Below are 25,787 nucleotides of genomic sequence, written 5' to 3' on the forward strand. Positions count from 1 at the left end.
ATGGGCCTTTTTGAGCCAGAATTTTTGGTTCAAAAAACTACAAGGGGTAAAACTTGCTCTGTTGACTGATTTGGGGCCATTTTATTTTCGGGCCAATTTTTACTAATGGACCTTTTTGAGCCAGAATTTTTCGTTTAAAAAACTGCAAGGGGTTAAACTTGCTCTCTTGACTGATTTGGGGCCAATTCATTTTTGAGCCAATTTTTAAAAATGGGCCTTTTTGAGCCAGAATTTTTGGTTAAAAAAACTGCAAGGGGTTAAACTTGCTTTCTTGACTTATTTGGGACCATTAGATTTTTGGGGCAATTTTAAAAAATGGGCTTTTTTTACCCACAATTTTTTGTTTAAAAAACTGCAAGGGGTTAAACTTGCTCTCTTGACTGATTTGGGGCCAATTCATTTTTAAGCCAATTTTTAAAAATGGGCCTTTTTGAGCCAGAATTTTTGGTTAAAAAAACTGCAAGGGGTTAAACTTGCTTTCTTGACTTATTTGGGACCATTAGATTTTTGGGCCAATTTTAAAAAATGGGCTTTTTTGAGCTACAATTTTTTGTTTAAAAAACTGCAAGAGCTTAAACTTGCTCTCTTAACTGATTTGGGACCATTTCATTTTTGGGCCAATTTTTAAAAATGGGCCTTTTTAGCCAGAATTTTTGGTTAAAGAAAATACAAGGGGTTAAACTTGCTTTCTTGATTGATTTTGGACCATTTAATTTTTGGGGCACTTTTTTAAAAATTGGCCTTTTTTAGCAAGAATTTTTGATTAAAAAAACTGCAAGGGGTTTAAACTTGCACAGGCATGATAATTGGCACATCGGGAAAAAGAAGGAAACTTCCTCGAGTAAAAAGGCTGCTGAACATTTCCTGCGGTATTAAAAACAATTCAGGCTTAAAAAAAAAACTGTTTTTCTGAGAGTCTAAATATTGAAAATTAGACTTAAGAAGGACAATTATCATGCCTGGACATAAAACAACAAAGTAGCACATTAAAGAAACATTCAGAGGGAACATCATCATGTTTTCATTTAAAATTAAGACACTTTGGTTTATTAATTCCAATTTCAACCAGTCTTTTGCCAAGCATCCGAACATACTAAGGTAGAAATTTAAAGGGCAATACCAAACGTTTAAAGGGGCTGTGTGGTCACGATCAAAGCACCCAGGTCATACAAGGATTTCTGAACTCTCAGTTAAAGAGAAAACATGCGCTCTGAATAGACATGATACAAAAGGAGGGAGGACACAAACAGTAACTTGGTGAGAATTCATAACTCCATGTATAGCCTAAGGCATGCTTTGATCATGACAACCAAGCCCCTTTAACAGAAGTGATTTCTTACACTTGTTCCTGATAAGTACATTCATTCAATTTTTTTTTTTTTTTACGAATTTCAAGGGTTGAAATGCAGGGTCGAGCAGACTTTTCTCTTCTGTCATTGTTTCCTTTTCACTGTTTTCGTAGATTGATAGGGGGTTATACGGTAAAGTGTGCGTCAGGTTGCGCATTATCAGTAAAAAATCAATGTGGAAAATATTACAGAATTTAAAGAGAACACTACATCCAGATTCGACAGTCGCTTCAACTCCAAACCCTTATCACAGAATAGTCATCGAATCAAAATCGTTGTTTGCATGAAATAGTAAGTTTTTTTCTGTGATTTTAATCGCTGCTGCTAATATTATAATATGAAACTCAATGAAGACCGCCAATGCAAAATGGCCATCAATGCAGTCCATCATGTTGGTGCTCCAATGTTTGTCTAGGCATAAGCAAGGGTCATTTGAGGGGACAAGATGACTACTTTGTGATAAAGGTCTGTAATTGAATAGTTGATGTTGGCTCCGGGGCTTGGTTAATCCAGCAGTTTGTCCAGGCAGACACAGGTTGATAGGTAATTGTGCTGAAAAGAATCAGAAACAAAAATATTTATGAAACAACTTAGTACGCAGTAAGATTTATTACTTGATATTTACAACCAAAAGAAGCATCCCTGGATAGATAGCAGTTACAGGTTGAATGGCTACTGATTGGCACCCTGTCGATAGGGTAACCTCACGGCGACCTCAGGTTAAGATAGCTCAATTGGCGAGCATCGGCAAGTTAATACAGAGGGAAAAGTCGCAGGTTCAAGTCTCACTCAATTTTTCTTCAGATAAACCCCAAATTAAGATATTTGGCGTGTCGTCGTCAAGCAGTTAAAAGCACCGAACATAATATCTAATAACATTCTTTCAAGTTTATAAAATTCAAGAACACAGGAGCCAGGAGCAAGTTCAAGTGCGCACATTTAGTCAACCAATGGCTGTCACGTCCTCCAGAAACTTCCCTCTTAAACCCACATCTTACCATAAAAGTAATACCCCATGAGCTTAGTCTCCTTGCTGATCGCGGCTCCTCCTGACGTCATCATTGCCATAGAAATCCAGACAGTTGAGTTCGCTAAAAGAAGGCCATTGAGTCCTCTGTACCAAGTCGTGGCGTTGTCCTGGGCCCTCAATCCAGGGAGTGTCCTGGGCCCTCAATCCAGGGAGTGTCCTGGGCCCTCAATCCAGGCTGAATAGAGCTGCTGTGATGCTGCTGACTCCATGTTCACGACTCCCATGAAGAATCTCTCTCACTGTCACATCATCCGCCAGCATCTGTTGAGAAATCAAACTAAAAAAAAACACATGACGCGCGCGCTTCCCTAAGCTACAGCAACGCTCGCACGCCATTGCGCTTTCTGTGAGATGTTTTGACTCGTCTATCCCTAGTGTTCTCAATACTCACTTTCTGAAACGTAACACATTAGCTTGCCCAGTGTGTGGTACCCTTCTTCACTGCCGACCCCACCTCCTGTATCACCGAAACGAAGCTGGGTGACCGGGAGGACTTCGTCCAAGTAGTCAATCAGATAACCATCGTCTTCAAGCCAAGATGCTGTCTGGCTGTCACAGTTACATAATTTATTGGTATCTTTGGAGAACAGTATGAGAACAAAACTTCAATAAGAACCTTTGCTGAAGCCAGCGTGTTATACTTAACGAGTCAGTTTTGGTTTAATACCACATTAGCGCAGCGACATGAACCAGTAGCGCAGGGCACAGCGGCATAACCCAGAAGCCCAACTACATGCTTTTGTTGGTGGTCAGTCAGAAAAAAACTATGGACCAATTCATTCTACATGTAGTTGAACTATTTATTTAATGGTCATAGATGCTATTAACTCACGGGGCAAAAAGTTGTAAGAAATTTTTAGCAACTTACTCAGCATGCAAATAACTTGACAATATAGTTCATGCTCTGTTTTAAAACACCGAGATATAGACTTTGCATATTTTCTGCGTAATACCTTGTACCATCTTACTTGGATGTAAAAATGCATACATGGTATGGAAAATGCGTACAGGTTGGCTGGTCTGCAACTGAGGTAAAAGTATCTTGCTCAAGGACACAAGAGCCAAACACCAGACTGGGTGCTCTTAACCGCTCGGCCATGTCACTCCACAGATTTATGAGGAATCCTGATACTTCTTCAAACTATAACGGATCTAAATTACTACTCTAATATCTGTTTAGTATAGACTGACGATTACTACTTCTTTCAATTAAAGATTTATATGGCAAAATACCATGAATCACCAAATCCATTTGGCAACAAAGAATGCGATTTGCTGGCCATTCCTGGCTCAGCAAAGAGGAACTCGCTGGGGCAGTTCTACTTTGGAAACCCAACCACAAACACCAGGACGCCCAAAGAAGACCTATATTGACAGATTGATGGAGGATACTGGATGCAGGTTCGAAAATCTACCAAATGCAGAGAAAGATGGAAGAAATGTTTCTAAGAAAGCCAAGCATGCTCGACCTGCTGATGATGAAAACTGTTTGGCTTACCGATACATGTTCCATCAAGTCCACAGGAGCAATAGAGGTCTTGCCCGTTGGCACCTCCCCAGTACGTCTTGCTTTCTCCTTTGAATGTCTTCCATTCCGAAGTGGAGCTATCAAGAAGACGTGCATCTGAGGACGAAGGAAACAAATAAATTGTGCACCTATCACCTTAAAGACACTAAACACTAGTGGTAATTGTCAAAGACCAGTCTTTGGAGGGAGCCGTTTCTCACAATGTTTTATACTATCAACAGCTCCCCGTTACTCGTTACCAAGTAAGTTTTGATGATAATAATTAATTAGAGTAAATACGAATAGTGTCCACTGCCTTTAAATGCTACCACTACTGGATTGTTTGGTCACTACCAGTATCCTTAGTTGGTGTTAAACGAACATATTCATAAAATAACAAATCTGTGAACATTTGGGCTCAATTGGTCATCGAAGTTGCTAGAGCATAATGAAAATAAAAACACCCTTGTTGTACCAAGTTGTGATTTAAGATGCCTGAGGAATCGGAGAAGGAAAAGGCTTTAGCATAATCAAGGTCTACAGATCTTCCAATTCTCAAGGATAGCCAGCCATAGATTGGTTTTTGTTTATACATTGCTGATTTACAGGCCAAATTATTGATAAACTACTCAGGGTCCAATTTCATGGAGCTGCTAAGCACAAAAATTTGCTGAGCATGACATTTCTTCCTTGATAAAAACAGGATTACCAACCAAATTTCAATGTGATTTTCAGGATAAAAACAACAACAGCTGAATACCAGGAACAAGCAATATAATAATATAATAATAATATCAAAGTCTTATATAGCGCACGTATCTACCAAACAAGGTACTCAAGGCGCTGAGTATATACAAACTTTCAGAAAGATAGGTAATTGCAGTGATGAGTTTTGAGACCCAATTATTTAGCACCTTATAATGGTTTACAAGGTGCTACGGCGCATGCAACAAATGGAAATTTGGTTGGTAATCTTGTTCAAAATTATCAAGAAATTTCATGCTATGCAAGTTTTTGTGCTTCGCAGCTCTATAAAATTGAGCCCTGCTATCTGACCCAAGTAATTCAACAAAATCATACTCGCTCACAGAAAAGGATGAATATTTGGCAAACTCTGAAATTCTTTAAAAGAGCTTTCCCGTAATATCGATGGAGCTTTCACCAAAACTAAAAAGCCAGAGTTGTCCACTGGGCTGCTTACCGTAGCATTCATATTTAATATACTGTTTGCAAGTTTGGTAGTAGTCGCTGGACGCAAGAGTGAATTGGGACTCCAGCTGCTCAACATCCATGTTCTCATACACCACAGATCGGATGTAGTCCTTTTTGCCGGAAACGTCAACCACATGCTCACGGCTCTCGCTATCGTGATTGTAGATGGTCACGGCGTGGGTGGAGTTAAAGTTCAAGTCGCACTCAGCTGTAAAGTGGGCAAAAACAATTGCATCATCCGAAGGTCAACAATACGACACAAGTTCAAAATGTCAAGATGCAATTCTGCATTTAGAATGTATATCATTGTATGTTGTGTGTTCAGGAAACTCAGTAATAGAAAGGAATCTGGAAAATATTTGATGGAATTGTGCCATGAATATGACAGGAGAAAGATATTTGTGGAACAAAGAATTTTCTTATGGGGTCCATTGTTAAATTATCTAATAGACCCCATAAGGGTGATCCCATAAGCCCACAGTTCTGTGTTGCATACACTCTGTGGACATTCCTCTGTGCCTTTATGAAAAAACATGTTCTTCAACACTGTCCAAAACACTGTGTGGACAGGTGTAAGTCCACAGAGTGTTTCAAGTAGACATATATGGACTTCTTTTGTTCTCAGGTCTACACATCGTATGTAACACTTAAACAAAAACATCCCCAAGTAGCCAAATATCTTCTCATGCCATGTTCTTCAACACTGTCCAAAACACTGTGTGTACAGGTGTAAGTCCACAGAGTGTTTCAAGTAGACATATATGGACTTCTTTTGTTCTCAGGTCTACACATAGTATGTAACGCTTAAACAAAAACATCCCCAAGTAGCCAAATATCTTCTCATGCCATGTTCTTCAACACTGTCCAAAACACTGTGTGGACAGGTGTAAGTCCACAGAGTGTTTCAAGTGGACTTATGTGGACTTCTTTTGTTCTCGTGTCCACAATTAGTATGTAACACTTTTTATAAAAAACGTAGGAATTATCTTTCTCATGTCACACTCTGAATGCGTGTCAAGTTCTATGCTTGTTTAAAGCTATTGGACCCTTTCGGTACAGAAAAAAAAAGTTCACAGATTTACAAATAACTAACAGGGTTTACAGAAGGTAGTGGTGAAAGACTTCTCTTGAAATATTATTCCATGAAATGCTTTACTTTTTGAGAAAACAGTAAAACAATATCAATTCTCGATAGTGAGAGTTACAGATTTATTTTAAACACGTACATGTCATGACACGGCGAAACGCACGGATACAAGGGTGGGTTTTCCCGTTATTTTCTCCCGACTCCGATGACCGATTGAGCCTAAATTTTCACAGGTTTGTTATTTGATATAGAAGTTGTGATACACGAAGTGTGGGCCTTGGACAATACTATTTACCGAAAGGGTCCAATGGCTTTAATCAAAGGCACAAGCCCATCATCTATCTGTCGTATTAATATCCAGTCTAGTTTAGTAACCAGTCTATGAGAAGGCCTCTGTGTACGAGAAGGCAAAATGTGTTTCAAGTCGATTCAATATTTTTCTCACTTGGTTCATCTAAGAATATTTCAATTCAAAATATTAATAAGAAGAAGAATATCAGGCTTGATGGTCTAACACCAGTTTCAGATAGGTAGTCCAGAGTCGCGCCAAACCAATTCTGAATTAAGTATATGAAGAGATCGACGTCTGAAACAGTTGCGACTGGACCGGCTAGAAGTCGAAAGATCGACTGTTGCAGTAGTTCCGAACGGTTCTGGAGTGACTTGGTTTCAGACGTTGATTTTTTAATGAGCCGAGCCAATGTAAATGTTATGCTAAGTCAGCCTGTCTGAAACCAAAATTCATTTGGGTCGACCAAGAGTCACTCCTAATCTTTTGGTTCGGCGCGACTCTATCAAGCCTGTCTGAAACGGGTTTTACTTACCTATAAATGCATCCGTTCCGCTTGCTCCATCAGGATCAAGCAAGTAGTAACCGTTAGTTGTTTCTCCGCTCTGCTTCACGTCATAACACGTCTGAACCAACGGACCAACTACAAAGACAGATTAGAAAAGCATCAAGGGATCAAACTTTAGTATGACTTTTGAGGATTGTATTTAAAAGATGAAGATTTGCATCAGGGATAACGAATATTAATTTTGGTTTTACCCATATACACCGATGTGTGTAAGTACTGTATACTTTCACGGGCTCTGTGAACAAAAAAATCACAGGCATTTTACTCGGGTGGGATTTGAACCCACGACCCTTGCAATTGTAGAGCAATGTCTTACCAACTAGACCACCGAGATTGCCCGGTAGCTAGAGGTGGTTCGAATCCTATATTTGAGCAGCGGGTACCGCAGCAATTTACTAGATGAAGGTTTGCATCGGGGATTGAATTTGTAAGATTTTGAAGTGTGAAATTTTGTAGCTTAAACGGTTGCCACTTATGTATGTATGGTTATGTCAAAGGAAATGTTTTGTAAATAAATTATATTAATTTGTAAATACAATCTTGAAATAGCATTAGTAATAATTATGCAGCGCTTTTCTCTGTTGCAACCAAAACCCCATTGGGTTGGTTGTGACAGCGCTAATGGTGTTTATCCCACTCACCTCTTTCATAACACTTCAAACTGCCGAGTGTTATGAAGCCCAGCTTGCTAGAAGATGTGTCCCCAGCCCGGATCTGAGACACTGGCAGGTCAGTCCTAGAAGTGATGTAACCCTTGTCTTGCATCCAGTAGGACGCGCCTTCGTCACAATTGCAGTTTCTACTGTCTTTATAGCAAGAGCCTGTAGCGCCGCATGCACATTTTCCAGACATCGTTGTGCCGGACCAGTGGTCTTTCTTTGTTCCATCACTGCTCACCCACCATGATTCATCACCTCTCAAGAGTTTCGCTTCTGTAAACATTAAAAATCAACCAATCAACAGCATATTCCAAATATACACCACTCATGGGTCACTCGATCCTACTCACACTGTTGCCAAGCACTATAGAATGAACTTCCTCCCAATCTCCGACAAGTCACTACATATACCAGCTTCAAAACTCATCTGAAAACTTATTTTTGTGCTTAAATTGCCATCTATGTAAGCCTTTATTTCTTCTGCATCTCTCCAGGGTTGGACTTCACAAAGAGTTAGGACTAGTCTTATCTTGAGTGAGGTTGAGTTACTCGCCCTAACTTAGGACTAGCCTAAAGTTTTTAATAACTCCTAGGACTAGTCGTAACTAAGGACTATCCAGTGCCTTTAAGAGCCTTCAGTGTGGTCTAGTGTTCATTGACCCTGTTAATGTCTGTTGGGCTATTGTTCACATTTGCTTCTTAATAATAAACAAATAGAATAAATAAATAATAACAAATTCTCACCAAAGCATCTCATCTCGAGATACTGAGAGCAGGCGGTGGACGATGCAACCATAGCAATTAGGGAGGGTATGTCTCCTGTGTAAGAGATGTCTTTAGCAAACGATCCTGCTCCAGAATATTCAACTATCTCAACGCTACCTACAAAGTCGTGGGTAATTTCCGTGACAATGGCGTTCCCAATCTCGGAGCATTGAGCTATCAAGAACAAGAATGGACAAAAAATATATCATCACGTTAAAAAGGTGTAAAATGACATGTTCCTGCACAGTCATCCAGAGTTGGCAGGTTCAAATCCCGCTATAGTAATGTTTTTTGTTCAACCCAAATAAAAAACAAGTTACAAGTTGATAGTTCAATAGATGTTAAATTTGCATCGGGGGAAAAAAAAAAAAAAAAAAAGGGATTACCCTTACACCGATGTGTGTTAGCACTGTATACTTTCCTGAGTTCTGTGAAAAAAAATCACAGGCATATTACTCAGGTGGGTTTCGAACCCATGACCTTTGCAATTCTACAGCAGTGCCATACCAACTAGACACTGAGATTGCCCGGTAACTAAAGGCAGTTGCAGCGGGTACCGCAATGATTTAAGATTAAGTTTGTTTACAAAATGACTTAAGATCATACCAATAACAGGATTAAGTGGTCCATTTCCATCAGGGTCGAGTAGGTACAGACCAGGTGTGGTGTCGCCGGCATTGAAGGCTGCTTGGCAGGATGCAGGGAGAGCACTCGCTGCCAATAAAAAGCCATGTATATAGAAAGATATTATTAATTGAGTTCGGATATGTGTTTATTAGCGGTCTGGCTTCAGTCTCCACAGACAGTAAGGCGCTGGACACCTTTGGTAATTGTCAAAGACCAGTATTTTCACTTGGTGCAATCTAACATACGCATAAAATAACAAACCTGTGAAACGTTGGACTCAATTGGTCATTGAAGTTGCAAGAGAATAAAGAAAAAAACACCCTTGTTCAACAAATTGTGTGCTTCATCTAAACCTCTATCCTGAAAACTACGTTACTTCAGAGGGAGCCGTTTCTTACAATGTTTTATACTATCAATAGCTCTTCATTGCTTGTTACCAAGAAAGTTTTTATGCTAACAATAATTTTAAGTAATTACTAATAGTGCCCAGTGCCTTTAAGCAGAAAGTATTGTTTAAACCTTTTGGTATAACTAAAATCATAGAACAATTGCGTCATTTTGGTGGTCAATGTCACTATGCGTTATTCAGTGAGTGTGCATTTTAGGCGATGCAGTGTTTACACAGAAACCTATTGGCCATCAAACTGGGTCAATAGTGTATTTTGTGATAAAATACAACAGTGGCCGGAAACAGTTTGTACCAACGTGTCAGCTGTTATAAGTAAAGTAGTTGTAATATCAACATTCACCCTGGAACCCACTTCCCAAAGGCAAGGGATCCTGACCCATAAGCCTAAGCTGGTGTCCAATAACCAAAATGAAAAGAGCAGAGAGAAAAACCTACTGTTTCTCATTTGATTTCTCAAGACGCCTTCGGTCGTTTTTCTTAAATCAATTTGCTTTCATATTAAAGGTTCAACACTGAGTCCAAACACTTTACAATATGGACAAGAACCTGTGAAATTTTGTCGATATTTGTGAAAGTTTTACAGGCAGTGAGACCCAAAACCACTTGTTTCGCATCTTGAAATTTTGATCAGACAAGAAAGATCTTAGGAAGAATCTATAAATAAATAGTAAACTTGCAGGTACAACCATGTGTAAATCTCTTTTGTGGGAGTGTTGGCTCTGAAAAGAGCCAGTGTGGTCTTGACATTTCAAACAGTATACTGATCGTCTTCAGAAGAAAGCAAATTATACTGTTTCAAACGTCGAGACCAACACTCCCACACAAGAGATTTACACATGGGGTTGTACCCGCTAGTTTATTATTTATTCATAGTTTCTTCCTATTTATCCACACCATGCAAAACTTCAAACAATACTTGAGAAAGATCTTGCTCAATTCCAAAACCAGTGAAGTACCAACCAAAGTTTGTCCTACAGGCAAACTCAGGTTATATTTTAATAAGTGATTCACAAATACATACCAGCCTCAAGGCAGGATAGTTCTCCCAAACTATAAGTGGCAGAATTAGAGCCATCAAAACCTCCAAGTTTAACTGATGTCACCGGAAGAACACTGCAGAAAGAAATAGAATCAAGTAAAACGTAATCAATAATAATAATATGAACACTTATAGTGCGCCGGTAAGCATAATTTTGTTGTGTTTAGCTACTTTTCAAAGTTAATAAGCAGCCTTTGTGAAACTGGGCCTTGGTGGTTACAGGGGCGATAGTCATTACTAAGTACAAAATAGTCTGAAACTTGGATACAAATTCAAAGGTATGTTGAAATGATGGCATTTCTACCATTTGGTAACCCCTAGGGTTATAGATTCCAAGGAGCTTTTGGAAACAGCATCCAAAGCACTAGAGAAGTAGACCAATGAGCAGGATTTCTTTATTTGGAGAAACAAATATTGTCTAATTTTCTTCACCAGGCCGACATAAAAAGTCTGAATTCAGCCAGAAGTCTGAACAATCTCATCCCTGGTAATTACCTTTTATCTGTAATGTAGCCTCCGTCGAACGCTGGGTCGTTAATTTCAGAGTCCGAATTGCATTTTTCATCGTCATCGACGCAGTTACTGAGCTGGCCACAACGACAACCACTGGAGCCAGACGGGTCAGCACCGGCCCAGTACGCCATCTTGTTACCCGCATTGTCCTCCCACCACACATTCTGAGTGCCACTGTCCCATATTTTGGCCTTGTTGCTCTCGTAGATGAGATACTGGTAACAGAATGATGACGCAGCTGCCATGGCGGTTATATCAGCTGATGAGAAAGTAAAAGATGAAGGATGTTATTTCAATGAAAAATGAGAATAAGCTGTTAGAAACAATTTACCAACCACAAGGATTGATAGCGTACTGCAAAAAATAGTTAACGGCCTGACCCTTTGACCTTAGCAGAGTCTTTCTTAAGGCAGTGGACACTATTGGTAATTACTCAAAATAATTATTAGCATAAAACCTTACTTGTTAACAAGTAATGGGGAGAGGTTGATGGTATACAACATTGTGAGAAACGGTTCCCTCTGAATTAACATGGTTTTCGAGAAAGAAGTAATTTTCCACAAATTTGATTTCAAAACCTCAGAATAAGATTTTGAGGTCTCGAAATCAAGCATCTCAGAGCACACAACTTTGTGTGACAATTGTGTTTTTTCTTTCATTATTTCCGAAACTTCAATGACCAATTGAGCTCAAATTTTCACAGGTATGTTATTTTATGCATATGTTGAGAAACACCATGTGAGAAGACTGGTCTTTGACAATTACCAATAGTGTCCACTGTCTTTAAGAGAGTTGTTCGAAAGAGTCTGAAAGACAATGCTTTGTCCTTTGGATGGAACATTAAGCAGTGGGATGTCCTGTGAACTAGGAGTTGTAGTGCACGTAAAAGAACCCATAACACTTATCATGGAAGAATAGAGGTTAACTTCAGGGTTTCTGGATCACATAGCAAGCACCCTTGTTTACAGGTTTCCTTAGGCTTGTGACGAGCTACAGTGACTAAAGTTCACTTATGAGGCATCCTTCGTTTCATACCAAAAATGTACACCAATTACTTTGTTGCGCATGAGCCCTTGTATAGCGAGAAACGCTACAAGGAAGCTGAGCTCAAGCACACGTTTTAATGCACAAAGAACAGCTACAGTCCAATTATTTGCCTCCTTAAACCACAATAATGGTGCTTTTTTACCCAAGTGAGGGTGCTTTTTAAGCGTGTGACACCACAAACAAGGACCACTAAAGGGTGGCAATGGTCCATTACTCTTAGGCACTCACCGATGTCAACCGAGTTTCCGTAATCCAAGGTGTGGACGACAGATCCTGGTGAGGAAGAGCTGCTGCTGAGTGTAACCCCGCCTATCCTGTCATGAGTCATCTACAAGGACATAACAATATAACATTACTTCTTCTTCTTCTTCTTTCTAGTGCAGCCTTCATGATTAAAGAAATAACCTGCTTAGACCGTCCGGGGCGAACACTTTCTCTTTGTGACAAGTGTGTAATGTCTTCTTCTTTTTTTTGTGCGTTGATAGTTTTTACAACACACAGGGCTTATAGCTTTACTTCCCATTCGAAGGACGAAGCAATGGTTAAGTGTCTTGCTTCAGGACACAGTGTCACTACCGGAACGCCAACCCACACTCTGCTGATGAGAGTTCGGTGCTCTTAACCGCTCGGCACTGATCGACATCCTATGTTTACTGCTTTCAGGCTTTCTCACTCTTGCTTTGCTGAGATGATTGCAGATCAAAGAGCCATTCCAACAGCTTTGCTCCTGTACAAGGCACTTGAGCAAGGTACTTTATCATAATTGCTGCTCTCCACCCAGGAGTAGGAACTGGTACCGGTGAGATCTAGTTATAGGGAGTAACTTGCAATGGATTGATATCCTGTCTGGAGGAGATTGAGACACCCTCATGCCAATTGTAGAGTGTCATGGTCGAGTGGTTAAGAGCATCGAATTCAAGTTCTGGTGCTAAGTCACCGGAGTGTGGGTTCGAATCCCGGTCGTGACACTTGTGTCCTTGAGCAAGATACTTTACTATAATTGTTTCTCTTCACCCAGGGGTATAAATGGGTACCTGCGAGGGTAGAGGTTGATATTGTGAATGAAAAGCCTTTGGAGCGCCACGGCAGCTCAGGGCTGTATACTCCCTATTGGGAGCTGAGAAAGATTAAAGAGACGTTATTGGCCCAATGACCAGGGCACTACTGTAAAAAAAAAATCATTGATATGGTTATTGTAAAATGCGCTGTACAAGAATTTGTTATTATTATTATTATTATTAATGACAATGGATTTAAACACCAGCCTGATGAGCCATGCTGATGAAACATTTTCACTACTATAGGAAGGTTAGGATTAACATATTCCCCACTTAAAACTTGAAAATAAATTTTCACTTACAGTAACATGAGCTTCAATATTTACGAGACTGCTGAACGAGCATCTGACCAGTAGGCCGATTCCCGTTCCTTGGGGATAGATTAGGAAGTAGCCATCATCGGTAAACCCTGCAGTTGCATAGTCAGAACAACTTGTAAAGGCTGCACACAAAAAAAAGAAGGAAGAAACAACATTTATCAGTTTAAGTGGTCTGCTGGTAATGACTCTGAAAATGAATTGCAATAAAAATTTACTTGGTAAGAAGAACAGCATTGTTTGGATAGTTAAATGCATTTTGAGAATTCTTTCACTGCTCTAGAATTGCAACGGTCGTCGGTTAGAACCCCACCTCATTAATATGCCAGAGATTTCTTTCATCGAACTCACAAAATTTTTGAGTGTACAGTGCAAACACATCGGTGTAAGGGTAAAACAAAATTAATATGTAACAGATAACTAATGGCATTTATAACAAAGAATGCTGAAAAGGGGCTTGTTTAAGAAAAGGGCAAAAGGGAAACTTGACAATTGAGAAATCACAGACCTGAAAGAGCTATTTGGCAAGAAACTAAATACAGCTAGAGTTCTTACCTTTGGTAAATTCGCAGTACACAACAGTAACGGACGATGACTCGGATGTTCGCTGCACAAAATAATGGCCTGCTGTTGTGTAGCCGCTATTCTTCCACTCATCACAAGTGTCGAGAGCTGGACAAAGTGAAACATTTTTCAAAGTTAAATGTTGAACACATGTTATACATTCAAGCAAATTTCAGTGATGTATTGGGGTACCATTAATTTGGGTCAGAACGTGTTTAGGCCTGTGAACTTATTGAAATAGTTGGGTACTCACCGATTTCATCTCCATACAGCTCAACACGCAGGGAAGGTTTGGAACCAGTCCAGCTCTGCGGATTAATCTTTAGGTACCGACCGAAGAGAGGTTCCTGGAGGTATTCCTCGGCAGACAAATCGCCATCCCCAGTGTTACCAGTTAAGAGCTAAACAAACAAACAAAATTATGTTATTTTTATTTTATTTTGTAAAACTTGATTTTTTACATGCACTTTCCACTGGCACCTAGACATTTACAAGGGAGAACAGATAGTTATATACAAAATATAGAATATACAGCTTCATAAAAATTATATCATGTAAATATTCACAAAAGTTAAAATACATTGCCAGTTTATTGATAATAAATTAGTCAGCCGGTCAAACCACCGATCAGAACACTCTTCAGCGGGGTGCATTGGCATATAGTTCTTTCTCTAGAGTGCATCAGAGAACTGTGTAGCTTTCAATGAGTCAAACCAGGTTCTGTAGAAGAATCGACATTGAAGAATTTTTATCCGAATACCCGTCCTGGATTAATTTTGACAAGACCCCTGAACGTTGCATATTTTAATGATTACTATAATTGACAGCATATTGCGCCACAGCACCTTGTAAAACATTATCTGGTGCTAAGGATTAGGTCTCATAATGCAAACGTAGTACCACATAACTAATTGTATGTTAAAGCGCCTTAAAGGCCGAGTCACACTGGAGCGATAACGAAAACGATCACGACGCAAAGAGAACGCATTCTATTGGTTGAATTGCTCCACGCAGAATACGCACACGCTCATTCAACCAATGGATTGCATTCTCTTTGCCTCTTTATCGTTCTCGTTATCGCTGCAATGGGACCGGGCCTTAAGTGTCATTGTGTGACGGATATGCGCACTTTAAGAAGCTACTATTATTATTATTATTATTGTAGTACATGAGAAATAGTTAGCATGCATTGACACCCTACCTTTTGTGCCCCATTGTAATTATACGCGTTGTACGTCACTCCATCCCTGCTGATGTATAAATAGTAACTCTCTGTGTATGAGTCAGATGATGCTCCTTGTAGGATGACCTGTAGAAAGCAAAATATTGCATACAAAAAACATCAAGCTTACTCGTTGGGATTCGAACCCTCCACCTTTGTAATTCTAGAGCAGTATCATACAAACTAAACCACCGAGATTACCAGGTAGCTAGAGGCAGTTTTTTTTTCACAGAGCTCCTGAATGTACTGAGAATACAGTGTAAGTTTTTGTCGCAATTAATATTAAGAGTGATTACAAAATATATACCTTCCCTTTAAAGACATCGGACACTATTGGTAATTGTCTAAGACAAGTCTCCTCACTTGCTGTATCTCTACATATGCATAAATAAAAACCTGCGAAAATTTGAGCTCAATTTGCCAACAAAGTTGCGAGATAACAATGAAAGAATAAACACCTTTGTCTCAGGAAGTTGTGTGCTTTCAGATGCTCCATTTCGAGAACTCAAACGTAATTCTGAGGTCTTGAAATCAAATTCAAGGAAAATTACCTCTTCCTCAAAAACCTCAGAGGGAGCTGTATCTCACAATGTTTTATACAATAAACCTCTCCCCATTACTCGTTACCAAGTAAGTTTTTATGCTAATAATTATTTTGGGTAATTACCAATAGTATCCACTGCCTTTAAGCCAAATGTTTAAGTTACCTTTGAGATATAAGTGTTTGCCGTGAAGTCAATTAGTAGGTACTGGTCGGTATCAGCAGTGCCAGCGGTCCAACCTACACAAAGAGAAAGGTAGTGAAGGGACTTCAACAAAATATTGATGATGACTAGAGCAAGCTAGTCGAAATGTTGAGACCAATTAAAGAACTGACTACAAAGTAGCACAGTTAATTACGATCCTATAAGCTAAAGTAGTAGTCCCAGCCTATTTCTATACCATCCACCCATGGAACAGTTATATCCCGAACATCCGATAAATCTACTCTGCCGTAGTAGAATAAAGAAAGACGGTTCTCTAAGAACAAACTCTACTTGGCAAGTAGATACACACATGGTGTTACCGCAAACCAAATATATATAAAATATTGCTTGTTTACATTTCGGGTAAAATTGGTTTTTAGTCATTCATTAATCCAGGAGCTGATGCTTCAAAGGAGTGTTTGAACCGGAATTGTTTTTATACTTATTTTTAACGCTGTTTTGAAATTAATATGCTTCGAAAGGTAATTGAAAAGAAGAAGATAATAATTCACATAAATGTATCTTGGAATTTCCTTATTTTTATAGATATCCTATCTCGATTTAGAAAGAGTAACTGGTCCTAACTTAGGTTGGGTTCAATGCGTCTCCGTCTTCAGATAGGGAACCTAACTCAAAGTCCTTTGGTTAATCCTAAGATAGAAAGACTTTGGTGAAATGGACGGCAGTTTCTGTAAGACCAATACTTCTACTTGTCTTTATCTGGACCCGTTTAGAGGCAAATAAGCGCCTTGACACTACAGAAGGACTGACCAGTGTTATGGTTGAATCTCGCATAATTAGCATTTGATCCACCGTTGTTACTAGAGGCAGTAATCTGGTTATCAGCAATGCTAGAATCTTCCATACCAAGAGCCAAGTACAAGGTTTTAGAGGAGGAGAACTCTGTAACAAATAGAAATTGGTATCATTATTTATTAACTTTTTAAATAAATAGTGCTTTTACTCGAGATGAGTACATTGTTTGGGTTTCAGTTTGATATTTTGGGCAATTTGTAATACAGTGCCCATTAGGCCACATAAAAAAAAATTGTTTATTGTTTAATGTAATCATAAAAATATCAGCTGATATTTTTTTCAAAATGTACTGGTTTGAAAAGATGTTTAAAGGTTTTTATTCATGTTGGCAAAGCAAGAACAATTCTTCAAATATTTACTTGGGCTACACTGTGCTTAGTTGTTTGAAAAAGTTTACAGAAAAGGTCATCTAGGAGTTAAATATGTTTGACAAAACTATTGAAAACATCAAAAACACACAAACCCTCTGTTTTATAGTGATTGTGATGATTTCTTTATTCTTGATTTCATAGTTGGCATGTCAACAAAACTTTTAAAAAAAAAAATAAAAAAAAAAAAAACTCCCTCCCTCCCCCATCCGCAAAAAAAAAAATTGTTTTTTATGTGGCCTTATGAAATTTGCTACAGTAATTTTGTTTACTTGCTTTCATTATGACAAATGGAATAACACTGCCTGCCACTATTTTGTCTGCTCTATGAACCCTGAATAAGCAGTCGTGGCATGGCGTGACATGCCGTGGCCAAGCAGTTTATTTTGTGCCATTTCGTTCACCAGACCCAAGCTCTGGTGTTGTCAGCAGCAGAGCGTGGATTTGAATCCCAGTCATGACACTTATGCCCTCGAGCAAGGCACAACCACAACTGCTGCATCAAAAAGTTGGGAATAAAGGCAGTGCTCTACCAGCCAGGCTCCTAAGTGGATGACACCCTTGCCTACACTCTTATGGACTGTGGAAGAGGTAACCCCGTTTCAGCCCCCAGGAGTAGGTGGCTCCTAGTGGATGACACCCTTGCCTACACTCTTATGGACTGTGGAAGAGGTAACCCGGTTTTAGCCCCAAAAGTAGGTGGCAATTGCCCCTTGTGGCAGTTGATTTATGTGGACAGCTCAAATCAGTTAATTTTAGCCCCTCATCTTGAAGTGGCCGTTGTCAGGCATGTCGAGCTGGCCGAGGGGTTAATGATGGAAGTGCAAAGATAATTATTTGGAATTGCGCTATATAAAAGTGGTCTGTCTGTCTTATTTTCCTTGCTGTGTGTGGTTCCCTCCTGTGCGCCTTGAGCACCTCATTTTGGTGGATTTTGGCGCCCTATAAATATTTTTTATTGTTGTTATTAAGTGGAAGTTCATCTCATCCAACAAAAAGGAACTTACTATTCAGAAGGTATTGGATGGAACCATCTGAAGCGAAGAACCATCCACCAATCAGGTTAGCTTGTTCGATTACAGATGAACTAGGAGCAATACCTGGAGATGAAAAACAAGACAGGGATATTAAGCAAACAGTCCATCCGGTTTTCCTTCCTTAAAGAGAAATCTATCACTTTCGAAATTTGGCTGTGCTCCGTAGTCATAATGGGTTGTGGCCGGCTTCCAAAGACGCCCTTGCATGCCTGCTTCTTGGGCATGTTGTAGCCGTGCCCTTCACAATTCAGCTCTTAGCTGTAAGGATGATTAGCCTCCCAAATTAATTAAGCCATAGCTGACTTAAATTAGTGGTTAATGAGAGCAACCTGTAATGATATATGTCAGAAGTGTTAGTCTTTATATTTCCCTTTTCTGTAAACCTCACAAGTTATTACTAAATCATTATAATACAATTTATAAGTAGGATTTGAAACTTTGCATGGTGGAAATACGATATGGAAAGGTTTGCAGTAACACCATGTACTGATTATCTCTAATGAGTTGGGGTGGTTCTGAAAAGAACCGTTAGTTTCAACTCAAGTTTCGATCAGTTTGCTCTGATCATCTTCTGGAGAACAAAAACTTGAAACGTCGAGTTGAAACCAACGGTTCTTTTCAGAACCACCCCAACTCATTTACAGAAAGTCATTACATGGTGGTATACCGCAAACCTTCCCATATAAAACAATTTTTGTTTGATTTGTTGAAGAGGGTGATACTCACTGTTGACACAGCCGCTCAGCTCTATCCTCATTGCAACAGCATTTGTGTACGTCACAGGAACAATCTTGATATATCGCACCAGGATTGAAGTAGTCAGGTAACTATGCACGATAACATCACTTGACACGCTGCCCTGAAAGACCTAATGGAGCAAGAGAAATAAGGTTGGATTCCAAACACAACTGTTTTGAAAATGCACTGGAAAACCTGCAGTCACCCCTTATGGGGCAAAAGAGTTAAGGTTGGCAAAATCTTTGTTTAAAGTATACATCCTTTTTACAGAGTGGGAGGGGGTACATTTAGTTACTTGGGTTATTAAACTAAATGGATGAGCCGATAATCTGCTTGGCACTCTCACAGCTCTACTGGTTTGTGCATGATTTAATTAAGTTCATTGTTTGGCAAAGGAGTTACATGAAGATAACAGGTGTGAGACGAAAATGAATGTATTATTAATGTCTGTCTTTAATGGAGCTTTCCTGTAATGATTGTACTACCAAGATTTAATAATAATAATTATAATAATAATTAGAGATTTATATTGCGTGATTTCCACAAAAATGATCAATCGCGAATTACAAGGTATTGGGCCCCGACTTGGTTGGGGAAAAAAGGGATTTTTAACCATCCCCTGAAGTAAAAGAAATAATTGTTGTACTCTTACTACTTCTGCATTGCTCTCTTTATATACTGTGTAGCTAGCGTCATCGAAGCTATACTCAACCTTAAAAGTGGAAACCATTTGGTCATTGTTTGCCCCTCCTCGGGATTGAATCAAGATCTGTAAAACAAAGAAACAAAAATGATAGTGCATTTGTTTCTGAGTCAGCAACCTTCCGGTTAGTAATCTTTCTCAGCTCCCTGGGGAGAATACAGCCCTTAGCACACTAGAGAGGTTTCGCAAGCGTGTGAATACAGCTACAGATACGGATATGATAACCCTATCCGTTCACGTCAGCCGCATCTTGGATTTTGTTTCGCAAAATACTGGCATGTGTCACTTGAGGGAGCTTGCAGACATCATGAGTGTTTTTCCCGACAAGCATGACCATTGAGACTTAGTGTTTTATACACTGCATTTTCTCATCGTTTTGCTTGCAAATGACCAACAATTTCTATCTATACCGAGCACGATATCTGGCAGTAAAAGCAATTCCGTGGGAAATGTTTTTGATCTGGGACAAAAAGACAACTAAAAGTCTGCAAAACACTCCGTTTTTTCTACGACGCGTATGAGCTTCTGTATCCGTTGCTAACGTGTGTGCAAAATACGATAGTCGCGGATACGCATCACGTGAACACACAAAGTGTTGACGTAACTGTGTATGTGTATCCATAGCCTTGCAAAACCTCTCTACTATCAACCTCCACCCTCGCAGGTACCCATTCATAACTTTAAGTGCCAAGTAAAATAAAATACCTCAGCGGAAAATGTTTTATTTTATTTTTGTCACTAGTCTTACTTTTGTAATAGTCGTCAGAGCTTCTGTGTCAACCTTAAGCCACTGATTTGCATCATTGACGTTGGCAATCCACCCCGCTCCGGCCGTACGGGCATCGTTCAGCCGACCGTAGGCTGCGCCAAAATCTGGGTTGTCATCCTTGACAGACGACGCACTGAGCTGATCGTCTCGTATTGCCAGAGACTCCATTCCTAAAGCATCTATGCAAGACTTAAAGTCTGAGGAAAGTAAAATCAGTATTATTTGAATCTTTGCATGGTGGAAGTATAACTAAGAGAGGTTTGTGGTTACACCATCGGAATAGCTCTTTTGAGTAATGTTGGTTCTTAAACAAAATGGTGGTAAACGACTCTCGGTGGTTGAATCGTTAGCACTGGATCTTTTCAGAACCAACACTACTCAAAAAAGATATTCACATGGTGTTACCACAAATCTCTCTTACAAGAATAAAAAAAAAGGTTAACAAGAAATTCTCAAGTGGGAATTTTATTACTTCTATAATGTGAAATGCTTGGCATATCTCAGCGGAAAATTCCCCAAAGGTGTTACGGCTTAAATGAGAAAGGCATGGGCAGATGGGAACTTCTGATCTGAAATCCTTGGTATAGGAACTCATTTGTATAAGAAGTATGGGAATACGTTGGTATTAGAAGTTTCTTTGTATGGGAATACTTTGTTATTCCATAGAGCTACAATACAAAGTATTTGGTATACAAGAAGAATATTGGAATGGGAATAATTTGGTATAAAAAGAATTTGCTAACTTTATAGTACAAGTTTGGGACGGTCATTCATTGTTTGTGTTTGCAATGATTTTTTATGTTGTTGCAGAAGTAAATTAAAGACAACAAGAACTTTTGCGTTTGTAACCGTTTGTTATAAAATGCATATGATTAGAGAGATATTTTGAAAGTAGAATATAATGATCCACACAAGTATCACTTGAAATTGCGTGGTTTTCCTTTTACCTCGTAGACTAACACGGTCCGCCATTTATGGGAGTCAATTTTTTTACTCCCATAAATGGCCGACCGTGTTAGTTCGCAAAGTAAAAGGAAAACCATGCAATTTAGAGGCACATTTGTGTGGATCATTGTATTCTACTTTTAAAATATCTTTCTAACCATCTGCATTTTATAACAAACGCCTTTCAAAGACCAACTCGACCGATCCAAGGCAAAGTGTTCCTTTAAAAACCGGCAAACTTACTTTGATTGTACGGCAAACAGTAAACTATCTCGTTACCACTACCAGAGTTTACAGTGAACCAGCCTGCTGTATTGCCATAGCTCAACTGGAGATAGTCGCAATTAGCAAGAGCTGACAAAAGAAAGACAAACAAAAATGTGTTAAAAAAAAGAAGCAACATAAAAGCCACTCCATGCTGTGTGGGTTGGATGCAGTGCATGTGTAAGAAGGCAATAAAGTCAAATTCAGTTTTGTTAGGTACTTATTTTCCAATACCCCGGTAGATTTACCCCATCACTCTTGGTTGGCAAGGGCCGTTCAGGTCAAGGCAAAAGTAAAAAAAAAAAAAAAAAAAAAAAACTGTAAAAACTGTCATCAAAGCGATGTGCCCTTCCAGAGTACTTAGAAAAATTGAGGGAAAAAATACGAGTCTCTAAGAAAAAAAGTAAAATGTCATTTTGGGTGATATCCTTCATCAGTGCAATTTGTTAAAATCCAAGTACGCTTGATGCCACATTTCAAATTGCCTGTACATTTCGAACGGAGAACCTAAAGTACATTGCTGCTTTTTCATGATAATTAATCAAAACAACATAGAATTTGAACTTTTGACTGGTGAAGAAATCACTCTTCAGTAATTGCACTAAAGACTTTCAAAACATTGTAATGGACTTACGTGGGGTGCATCCATACACCTCAACTCTTACTCCGATGTAATTATCCCAAGATATTGGATAAAACCTTATGTATCTATACGGAGCAGGTCCCTGTATACGACCAATGGTATCCACGGAGAATATCTGAAGCCAGAAAGAGGCATGAATTAAATTTTTGTTAACTCAAAAAGAACACTTAGACAGCTAGAGGCCTTATACAACAACACACTATTCCTTAAAGGCACTGTACATGTTTGGTAATTGTCAAAGACCAGTCTTCTCACTTGATGTATCCCATCATATGCATAAAATAACAAGCCTGTGAAATTTTGGGCTCAATCGGTCATCGAAGTCGCAAGAAAATGATGAAGGAAAACAACACCCTTGTTGGGCGAATAAAAGACTTCTAGCTAGAAGTTTTGCATTATTTTAGTGAGAAATTACCTCTTTCTCAAAAACTACGTTACTTCAGAGGGAGTCGTTCCCCACAATGTTTTATACTATCAACAGCTCTCCAATGCTGATTACCAAGTCAGGATTTAAGTTAATGTTTAGGATTTGAAACTTTGCATGGTGGAGATAAGATATAGAAGAGTTTGCGGTAACACCATGTAATAACAATCTCTAAATGAGTTGGGGTGGTTCAGAAAAGAACCGTTGGGTTAACTCGACGTTTCGATCAGTATGCTCTGATTGTCTTCTATATAAGTTAATGTTTGTTACAAACGTGTACCTTCCCTTTAAGGGGTATGGGTACTTTTTGCAGGACACAAAACATAATGTCGACAGAATCACGTTTAACTTACATGGTTTGAAGATAATGATGGTAGAAAGCTTCCCTTACATTATTACTAACTGGGGTGCTGTAGTTGTAATGAAATGAGGAGCCTTCTAACAACATTTTCTTCAAACTGTGTAAGTTTAATGTAAATCTGTGGACATTTTTTTCAAGTCACAAAAAGTACCCCAATCCTTTAACAGATGCAAAATAGCAGTAATTAAATCACAACAATCTATTTGTAAGTAAATTACAGGCATGAAGATTGGTTCTTGGAAAAAAGTAAGACAATTTTATTGAGTACAAGAGCTGATCTCCATGTACACATGGTGTATGCTCTAACAGACTTATATATTTGGTTTGTGGTAACACCACGTGTGTATCTACTTGCCAGGTAGAGTTTGTTCTTAGAGAACTGTCTTGCTGTCCGCGGTAGTAGAATTAAGCAAGACAGTTCTCTAAGAACAAACTCTACCTGGCAAGTAGATACACACATGGTGTTCCGCAAACCAAATAATAATATCATGATACCTCACCATGCAATGCCTCAAATCCTATATTTAACAGACTTTTCAGCCATATTAATCAAACAAATCAGAATTTTTCAAGGGCAACATTTTTGGGGAAAACAACCTAAAGTGAGAAGAATACCATGCCAGTAAACATCTACTTCATACGAATTCCATTTTAAAAATCTTACCTTGTTCTCACCATTTTCCTGATAAAAAAGAAAATTTTCTCCATCATGTGAAAATGCGACGACATATTCCAACAGACCGTTGTTGTTGTTCGGGCTTTTCTCAGTTGAAAACTGAATGTAAAAAGAGTTATAACAAAGTTTATTATAAATAATTGGAAATATTCAATATTATTTTATTTGAACTGCCCATAATAATAATAACGTTAATGCATTTGGGAAGTCCTGTATTAAGGGTCTTGATTTTGAGGGTGGAGGACTGTCGTATATCCTTGCTTCTACCAGTTGTTAGCTTTTTAATCATTGTCTAATTATTTTGTAATCTGCTTGTCCTCAGAACACAAAGTAATCCCTCAATCTGCAAACTGCAGCTCAAAACACACCTCTTCAAACAGTTATCTTAATCATGGACTCTTGACTGTCGGAACCGGTGCCCTTGAATGGCATTTTCTTTGTCAGATTCTGTGCGCTTTACAAGTGCTGTAAATTATTGTGTACATTTTATGGAATGGGCACAATATAAAAACAATAAATCAATAAATAATTAATGTGGCTTCTTGATATAGCGCTCGTATCGGTAACTCAGTGACGCTCAAGGTGCTTCAGCCGCTCGGCCATGACACCTGAGGATACAAGTGATAAACCCTAAAGATACTTACTGCACTAATATACGTATGGATAGGGAGCTGTATTTGCAGCCACTCATTTATGCTATCCGCACTAGGGCGCCAATATTCTGAAATAAGAAAATAAATATGCGAAATAATCACATTCAGACAAACATTGTTTTTCTGTAAGGGAACAAAATTGAGTTGTTTTAAGATTAAGACATAATGATGAAATAAAAACGATTATGACTGCAAGATCCCGCCAACAGATAGCTCAAAACATACACGCAGTTCTTTCTAATCATGTTTGGGGACTGAAGCCCAGTCCATTCAAATACAAAGCAAATCTTATCGTCACCTAGCTTTTCTTGCAACGAATATTTCGCAGGAGTTGAGCACAATTCAACTGCTGCAAATCATTTGTTGCAAAAAATTGTGATGTTAAATTTTGTATCGCAATGCGTGGGAAATATGAACTGGTCTACAGTTTAAAGACACTGGACACTAATTGGTAATTGTCAAAGACCAGTCTTCTCACTCGGTGTATCTCAACATATGCATTAAATAACAAACCTGTGAAAATTTGAGCTCAATTGGTCGTCGAAGTTGCAAGATAATAATGAAAGAAAAAACACCCTTGTGACACAAAGTTGTGTGCTTTCCGATGCTTGATTTTGAGACCTCAAATTATAAATCCGAGGTCTCGAAATCAAATTCATGGAAAATTACTTCTATCTCGAAAACTACTCCACTTCAGAGGGAGACGTTTCTGACAATGTTTGATACTATCAACCTCTCCCCATTACTCGCTACCAAGTAAGGTTTTATGCTAATAATTATTTGAGTAATTACCAATAGTGTCCACTGCCTTTTTAATAAAAAAACGTTGTGGGACACTTTTTGTAAACAAAAAAACAGCTTTGTTTATGTCTGAACACACACATGCACACATGCACACTGCCTGGCAGATTGATTGATTATTCAATTCATTAATTTATTGACGTCTTGGGTTAAGAAAGGCCCTATTCGAAACTACGGCTTTGGCTTTGGATTAAGCTTCAGGCTCCATCCTCTAGTTTAGGACCCCGAGTGTGTACACTAAGCACAGGCAATATTTTCAAACAGGGCCAAGCTAGTCTGAGCCGAGTCAAAAGCCGAAGCTGTCGTTTTGAAAATCATTGTGGGCAATCATGTGAGTTCTTACTGCTGTTGCCTGGTCTGGCTTTCTTTGCAGCAAAATTAGAACTGCTTTCAGAGGAAGCAGTGACCATGTCATCTGTGATATCACCCGACTCCATCCCCAGAGCATGGTGGCAGGAATACCAATCTGCATTGTGGACAATCAAAAAAGGACATTCAAACCAAATTAATTCAAGGTCATAAGTTGTCGTCCAATTAAGACCGGTTCATACTTCCTCCGCAATCGAATGCGAAGCAAATTT

General features: G+C 38.9%; 1 protein-coding gene and 1 non-coding gene across 4 annotated transcripts in view; both read right to left on the reverse strand.

Moving 5' to 3' along the window:
• Positions 1–1,018: 1,018 nt before the first annotated feature.
• The window catches only part of LOC139952131 (uncharacterized), a 53,757-nt gene continuing 28,988 nt past the window's right edge, over positions 1,019–25,787 (reverse strand). For all 3 annotated transcript variants that reach the window (XM_071951102.1, XM_071951101.1, XM_071951100.1), the window contains exons 8-33: positions 25,550–25,672; positions 24,397–24,473; positions 23,741–23,851; positions 22,283–22,406; positions 21,628–21,738; positions 20,419–20,636; positions 19,620–19,736; positions 18,956–19,097; positions 18,200–18,292; positions 16,780–16,911; positions 15,970–16,043; positions 15,242–15,349; positions 14,294–14,441; positions 14,032–14,148; positions 13,462–13,601; positions 12,330–12,429; positions 11,037–11,313; positions 10,524–10,615; positions 9,073–9,180; positions 8,446–8,640; positions 7,684–7,974; positions 7,010–7,117; positions 5,088–5,306; positions 3,878–4,003; positions 2,348–2,956; positions 1,019–1,901 (exon numbers count right to left, since the gene is read on the reverse strand). In XM_071951102.1, coding sequence (XP_071807203.1) covers positions 2,760–2,956; positions 3,878–4,003; positions 5,088–5,306; positions 7,010–7,117; positions 7,684–7,974; positions 8,446–8,640; positions 9,073–9,180; positions 10,524–10,615; positions 11,037–11,313; positions 12,330–12,429; positions 13,462–13,601; positions 14,032–14,148; positions 14,294–14,441; positions 15,242–15,349; positions 15,970–16,043; positions 16,780–16,911; positions 18,200–18,292; positions 18,956–19,097; positions 19,620–19,736; positions 20,419–20,636; positions 21,628–21,738; positions 22,283–22,406; positions 23,741–23,851; positions 24,397–24,473; positions 25,550–25,672 — 3,548 coding nt within the window. In that variant the 3' untranslated portion in view covers positions 1,019–1,901; positions 2,348–2,759. The remainder of the gene's footprint in view (positions 1,902–2,347; positions 2,957–3,877; positions 4,004–5,087; positions 5,307–7,009; positions 7,118–7,683; positions 7,975–8,445; positions 8,641–9,072; positions 9,181–10,523; positions 10,616–11,036; positions 11,314–12,329; positions 12,430–13,461; positions 13,602–14,031; positions 14,149–14,293; positions 14,442–15,241; positions 15,350–15,969; positions 16,044–16,779; positions 16,912–18,199; positions 18,293–18,955; positions 19,098–19,619; positions 19,737–20,418; positions 20,637–21,627; positions 21,739–22,282; positions 22,407–23,740; positions 23,852–24,396; positions 24,474–25,549; positions 25,673–25,787) is intronic.
• Trnac-aca (transfer RNA cysteine (anticodon ACA)) lies at positions 7,302–7,375 on the reverse strand. Its single transcript has one exon. It is a non-coding gene; the product is annotated as a tRNA-Cys (tRNA).

This window comes from Asterias amurensis, chromosome 20 (genome assembly GCF_032118995.1).
Source record: "Asterias amurensis chromosome 20, ASM3211899v1".
In the NCBI taxonomy this organism is placed as follows: Eukaryota; Metazoa; Echinodermata; class Asteroidea; order Forcipulatida; family Asteriidae; genus Asterias; species Asterias amurensis.